This window comes from Protomyctophum parallelum (assembly GCF_964188405.1).
Source record: "Protomyctophum parallelum genome assembly, chromosome: 10".
Lineage (NCBI taxonomy): Eukaryota > Metazoa > Chordata > Actinopteri > Myctophiformes > Myctophidae > Protomyctophum > Protomyctophum parallelum.
The window spans coordinates 31,622,233-31,628,663 of record NC_139704.1 but is presented as its reverse complement, the minus strand read 5'-3'; the positions used below and the strand labels follow the sequence as shown (position 1 = coordinate 31,628,663).

At 45.9% G+C, this 6,431-nt stretch overlaps 1 protein-coding gene across 3 annotated transcripts in view; it reads right to left on the bottom strand.

Moving 5' to 3' along the window:
- Positions 1-1,213: 1,213 nt before the first annotated feature.
- The window catches only part of klc1b (kinesin light chain 1b), a 37,687-nt gene continuing 32,469 nt past the window's right edge, over positions 1,214-6,431 (bottom strand). For 2 of the 3 annotated variants that reach the window (XR_014569882.1, XR_014569883.1), the window contains exons 14-15: positions 2,857-4,101; positions 1,214-2,788 (exon numbers count right to left, since the gene is read on the bottom strand). Coding sequence is in view for 1 of the 3 variants with exons in the window: in XM_083775474.1 (XP_083631600.1) it covers positions 4,096-4,101 (6 nt within the window). In the remaining 2 variants the exon portion in view is untranslated. Of the gene's footprint in view, positions 4,102-6,431 lie in introns of all 3 variants that reach the window. The other variant, XM_083775474.1, reaches the window with a different exon arrangement.

Below are 6,431 nucleotides of genomic sequence, written 5' to 3'. Positions count from 1 at the left end.
CAGGACGTGTGTCACACTGTTAAATATACAGACTATGACGGTGGAGTTTACACTTACAGGTGCAATGTGACTGATGCACCACTAGGGGGCTCAGAAGCCAAGACAGAACATTAACCCATTCTGACCTGAGATCAGATTCTAAAAATGTCTTCTACATCCTGACAGTTTTCTGAAAAAGCTATGTTTCTATGTCAGTCGTTCTTCCATTTTTCAAAAATAGCAGACCTACAAGCTCGTAGCGCGCCACTCGGTGGCGCGCTATGAGCTTGTAGATCTGCTATTTTTCAACAGCTAAAGCACCCAAAATGGGTTAAACAGTAAAAGAGTCCACAATTGTGCAGCAGATGGATACTAGGTAACAAATGTAACCAGATTTGACTGAGAGCCTCCCATCGCGAGGAGAAAAACGATATTTTTCCCCCCCAAAATGAGTTAATAGCACAGGCAAACTCTTCACATACTAGAGCATGTCTGAAATAAGTGTCAGAGCTGAAATTGACATGTAAATATGAAATAAATGCTTATAACATGTAGCTAGGTCTGTGTAATGTTAGAGACCACAGAAGTGAACCTTTCAAGCCTGTTTTCTCAACTCGCCGTTTTCTGCACTGCAAGACATAAGCCAAATCTCCAAAACTGGGGGGTCAAACTGAACAACCAATGTCAATTTGAAGCTATGATTCCCTGCTTTCATGACATGAAAAACCGAAAATTCAACTAAAAAAAATCCAATGGTTATTTTATTTGTAGTTATTAATTGTTGCTGCCAGAAAACATTCAACTTTTTAATTTTGCTTAATAAATCAGTGCTATTGAACACCCTTTACATCTGTGTGTGGGTTTTGCAAATATTGAACCATTGAAAAGTATTAAAAAGGCTGACTCCTGACTAAACCTCCCAACTCCATTGGATCCTCAAACTGTGGGTCAAAGCACCCGACTCCAACTTGTGGAGTTAGGTGGTTTGTCCATCCATTGATTAGATTTAGAATCAAGACCTCCTAACTCCATTGTATTTGGGTAATAAAGTGAAGACACATTCAAGTATCCGATATTTACAGTCACCATACCAACTTTTACGAGACGGTATTGTCTGTCATTTCCTGAAAAGTTAATATTTCGGACATGGCTGGTTTCTGCAGCTGCCAGACGACAGAGAAATGTTGTAATGTCTTTATGAGATCATGCATAATCAGCTGGCAGAGAAAAGATCAAAGTTCACAAATGGAAAAACTTTTATTTGAGACTACCAACAAGAGTTGATGCAATCATCTTCACAATGCAGAATGGTAAATATAATGCAGTCCTACTTACTAAGATAGTGCTTAATAGACTTTACCATTTAGTTAATGTCTGATTCAGGAAAACCCAAGTCACACTATATATATATGTCAAGAACAGACAGCGCAATAAATAATCAGCATTCCACTAAACACAATAATATTGTCAGAATTACGTGATGAACATTGTCTCTTTTTAATATCTCTCGTATTGTTTGGAGTTTGCATTAGAAGAACAGTATAGGCCCACTCACTGCAAGGAATGGTGAATCAAGGCGAGTAACATACTGATATGCCATATAATAATGAATGCACTTATCAAATCCATAAACACAACCTACAATTACACTTCCAATGATGTTAAAAGTAATTTTACATTCAAAGCTATTTTGACAATGACATTTGGAACCTTGAGGGGAAAAAAACTGTCCACACTCTATATGTACTTTTATGATGCGTAAAGTTATAGGAGAAGCTTGACCACAGTGACTAATGTTCAGGCAACACTCCATTAAGCTTTGTGTTCAAAATACAGTATCTATAGCCGTAACGTGGGACCATGTACCACCAAAACATACACAAACACACACCAGTACTACTGTGGAACCCAGACTGACATCCCATTGTAAAGCCTGTGTCGATCGCTGAAAATAGATCTATATATATATATATATATATATATATACCCTCACAACAGTGTTGTTTTTGGCAGCAAATTTAGATTTTAGTTTAGTCATAGTCTTTTGAATAAAACTTTCATTTAGTTTTAGTCACATTTTAGTCATCTGAAATGTTTTAGTGATAAAATGCATTTCGGCAGACCTTGATGCCGTCGTAATGGCTGATTTTACACTTTACACTGAGAATAGCCGATCTACAAGCTTGTAGATCGGTTATTCTCAGCATGCAACCAAGTGGAAAATGACTTCTACATTTTAGTCTAGTTTTCATTTGTTAGTCTTACTTTTAGTCATCATAGCATAGTTTCCATTTAGTTTGTCAGTGAAGAAAAGTTAGTTGACGAAAAAATTTCGTCGTAGTTTTAGTCGACAAAATCAACACTGCCTCACAAGCTTGTAGATCTGAGCTTCTGGAGCTATTTCCGGTGAGCGACACTGTTGTATGACTGAGTATACATTAAAATTATGCAATGTAATACGACAGACTGTCTATTCTACTTCCACACCGACGACAAGGCAAAGGCTCATATTGAAACCCATTATTGTTGCACTCTCAAAGCAGCGGCCTTGGGTGCTCCAGTTTGATCTTTATTTTAATTATTTACTTAACATTTTGCTAATGTTTGCACATTCCCGTTGTAACTGCAGACTACCCTTTACATGGTGTGCATTACAAGGTACTGTGCGAACGGTGTGTCTGAGGAAAAGGCGTTCTAGCCGATATAAGAGCATGTTGAGAATAAATGAATGTGGTTGATAATAACGTCTTGCTTTCTTCGATGTCGCCGACAGGCAGCCAAAGCCTAACTGATGTACTTCAGTTAGAACCTTTTATAGAGGCTAAAACCTTTAGTACCGTTTTAAAACCGTAATGTTTGATGTACTTCAGTCAGAACCTTTTATAGAGGCTAAAAGCTTTAGTACTGTTTTAAAACCGTAATGTCTAGAATACTCAGCCATAAAATACACGCAAGAAACCCCCAAAAAAACATTACAAAAAAAAATGTAAACTGAAATAAATCATATAAAATTTAAACTTAACAAAATAATTTATAAAAGCAAAAAAATACCCAATGCTTGTTTAGGGGGGGGGGGGGGGGGGGGGGGAGACCCACAATGCACAACCCTTTCACATATCTTAACCCGGCCACACATGTTTTGTTAAAAGAAATAGAAAAGAAAAAAGTTAAAGAGAAGACATTCTGTAACTATACAGTACCTCTTGAACTACGGTATAGCTCGTTGATCTCAGGCATTTGAACACATTTTCCAAATTATGAAATTAACTAAATATGACTAAAGGCAGCTGGTCAGCTGTAAACCAGTCCATTTGGAGGCCCTTTCTATGCTCACTGCGACTTGACCCAGTAACGGGGCCAAGAGTGCTGCTCAATGCAAGCAGCACATGCACATACAGACTGGTCTGAGACCAGTACAGTAATAACTTGTCTTGATATGATATCCAAACAACGTTAGGCATTATTATTAGCGAGTGTAACTTTCTACAGCATCTCAAACTGGGATTTGGAGTGACATCTGGAGTTGTGGTTCCAATCATAGTCAGACAACGATCCTCATCTTTCAAAAGCTCTCGTTTCCCTCCCCAACAAACAGAATACAATTCCAACTCCTAAACACGGTTCTATTTAGTCAAATATATCTACTACATACATGTGAAAAGTACAAATGGGTGCTCAAGAGAGAGATGGAGAGAATTAAAGTGGGCGAGTTCCTCAAGAGAGAAATGTTAATGTGACATTTTCAATGTGTTATTATTGACACTAGGAAGAGTGACAGAAAGAGAGAGAGTGAGAGAGAAGCAGTGAAATGACTCCCGACAGAGTGCACAACAGGGTTAGTGATCCGTCAACAGGATAGGAAAGGGTGAAGAAAAGGAGAGGTGAGAGGTGATGAAGAGCGATCATCCCAGCAGGTGTCAGTTGACGAAGAGGAGAAGAGGGGGATTTTTTGGGGGGTGGTCTGAGTCTCTGCCAGGGCACCAGGAATGGTAGAGCGAGCTGTTCAATTGGTGGGAGAGAGAGAACACCGGGGGGGGGGGGGGATTCGGCACAACACACGTCCTTTTGCTATTGTGTTGGGGAAGGAGGGAAGGATGAAGGAATAATCTTGATGGCTTAGGCCTGATAAAAGAGAGAGAGAGATACAGAGAGAGATAGAGAGAGAGAGAGAGAGGGAGAGAGAAACAAACGGACAAAAAGACAAAACAGCACACTTGGTCAGATTGATAGATCTGGGAACGGTTGGTCCTACACTGCACTGAAACGCTGACTCCCCCGTCTATTCTGAGACTACGTCTCACTGCCAACGGCTGTCCTCGACCTACATCTAGGTCCTAACCCAATCATTTATAGAAATTATTTATCCTAAACTTTTATATAAAGGATTGGCTCCATTTATAGAAAATGATACAACATGTAATAAAAATTAAGGAAAGATACATTTTAGCACCCGCAGTTTGATATCATTTTATATGGTGCAGTAGCTGGGCTTGGTGGGATACAGTCACTGTGACTCAGCGGTTTGCCTGTCTGTCTCTCTGGACTGGGCTGTGGGAGCTGTCTGTCTCTCTGTGGGCAGAGAGGGAGCTGTCTGTCTCTCTGGACTGGGCTGTGGGAGCTGTCTGTCTCTCTGTGGGCAGAGGGGAGCTGTCTGTCTCTCTGTGGGCAGAGGGGAGCTGTCTGTCTCTCTGTGGGCAGAGGGGAGCTGTCTGTCTCTCTGTGGGCAGAGGGAGCTGTCTGTCTCTCTGTGGGCAGAGGGGAGCTGTCTGTCTCTCTGTGGGCAGAGAGAGCCGTCTGTCTCTCTGTGGGCAGAGGGAGCTGTCTGTCTCTCTGTGGGCAGAGGGAGCTGTCTGTCTCTCTGTGGGCAGAGGGAGCTGTCTGTCTCTCTGTGGGCAGAGGGAGCTGTCTGTCTCTCTGTGGGCAGAGGGAGCTGTCTGTCTCTCTGTGGGCAGAGGGGAGCTGTCTGTCTCTCTGTGGGCAGAGGGGAGCTGTCTGTCTCTCTGTGGGCAGAGGGGAGCTGTCTGTCTCTCTGTGGGCAGAGGGAGCTGTCTGTCTCTCTGTGGGCAGAGGGGAGCTGTCTGTCTCTCTGTGGGCAGAGGGAGCTGTCTGTCTCTCTGTGGGCAGAGGGGAGCTGTCTGTCTCTCTGTGGGCAGAGGGGAGCTGTCTGTCTCTCTGTGGGCAGAGGGAGCTGTCTGTCTCTCTGTGGGCAGAGGGGAGCTGTCTGTCTCTCTGTGGGCAGAGAGAGCCGTCTGTCTCTCTGTGGGCAGAGGGAGCTGTCTGTCTCTCTGTGGGCAGAGGGAGCTGTCTGTCTCTCTGTGGGCAGAGGGAGCTGTCTGTCTCTCTGTGGGCAGAGGGAGCTGTCTGTCTCTCTGTGGGCAGAGGGGAGCTGTCTGTCTCTCTGTGGGCAGAGGGGAGCTGTCTGTCTCTCTGTGGGCAGAGGGGAGCTGTCTGTCTCTCTGTGGGCAGAGGGAGCTGTCTGTCTCTCTGTGGGCAGAGGGGAGCTGTCTGTCTCTCTGTGGGCAGAGGGAGCTGTCTGTCTCTCTGTGGGCAGAGGGAGCCGTCTGTCTCTCTGTGGGCAGAGGGGAGCTGTCTGTCTCTCTGTGGGCAGAGGGAGCTGTCTGTCTCTCTGTGGGCAGAGGGAGCTGTCTGTCTCTCTGTGGGCAGAGGGGAGCTGTCTGTCTCTCTGTGGGCAGAGGGAGCTGTCTGTCTCTCTGTGGGCAGAGGGAGCTGTCTGTCTCTCTGTGGGCAGAGGGAGCTGTCTGTCTCTCTGTGGGCAGAGGGGAGCTGTCTGTCTCTCTGTGGGCAGAGAGGAACTGTCTGTCTCTCTGTGGGCAGAGGGGAGCTGTCTGTCTCTCTGTGGGCAGAGGGGAGCTGTCTGTCTCTCTGTGGGCAGAGGGGAGCTGTCTGTCTCTCTGTGGGCAGAGGGGAGCCGTCTGTCTCTCTGTGGGCAGAGGGGAGCCGTCTGTCTCTCTGTGGGCAGAGGGGAGCTGTCTGTCTCTCTGTGGGCAGAGGGGAGCTGTCTGTCTCTCTGTGGGCAGAGGGACTGTCTGTCTCTCTGTGGGCAGAGGGGAGCTGTCTGTCTCTCTGTGGGCAGAGGGGAGCCGTCTGTCTCTCTGTGGGCAGAGGGGAGCTGTCTGTCTCTCTGTGGGCAGAGGGGAGCTGTCTGTCTCTCTGTGGGCAGAGGGGAGCTGTCTGTCTCTCTGTGGGCAGAGGGGAGCTGTCTGTCTCTCTGTGGGCAGAGGGGAGCTGTCTGTCTCTCTGTGGGCAGAGGGGAGCTGTCTGTCTCTCTGTGGGCAGAGGGAGCTGTCTGTCTCTCTGTGGGCAGAGGGGAGCTGTCTGTCTCTCTGTGGGCAGAGGGGAGCTGTCTGTCTCTCTGTGGGCAGAGGGACTGTCTGTCTCTCTGTGGGCAGAGGGACTGTCTGTCTCTCTGTGGGCAGAGGGACTGTCTGTCT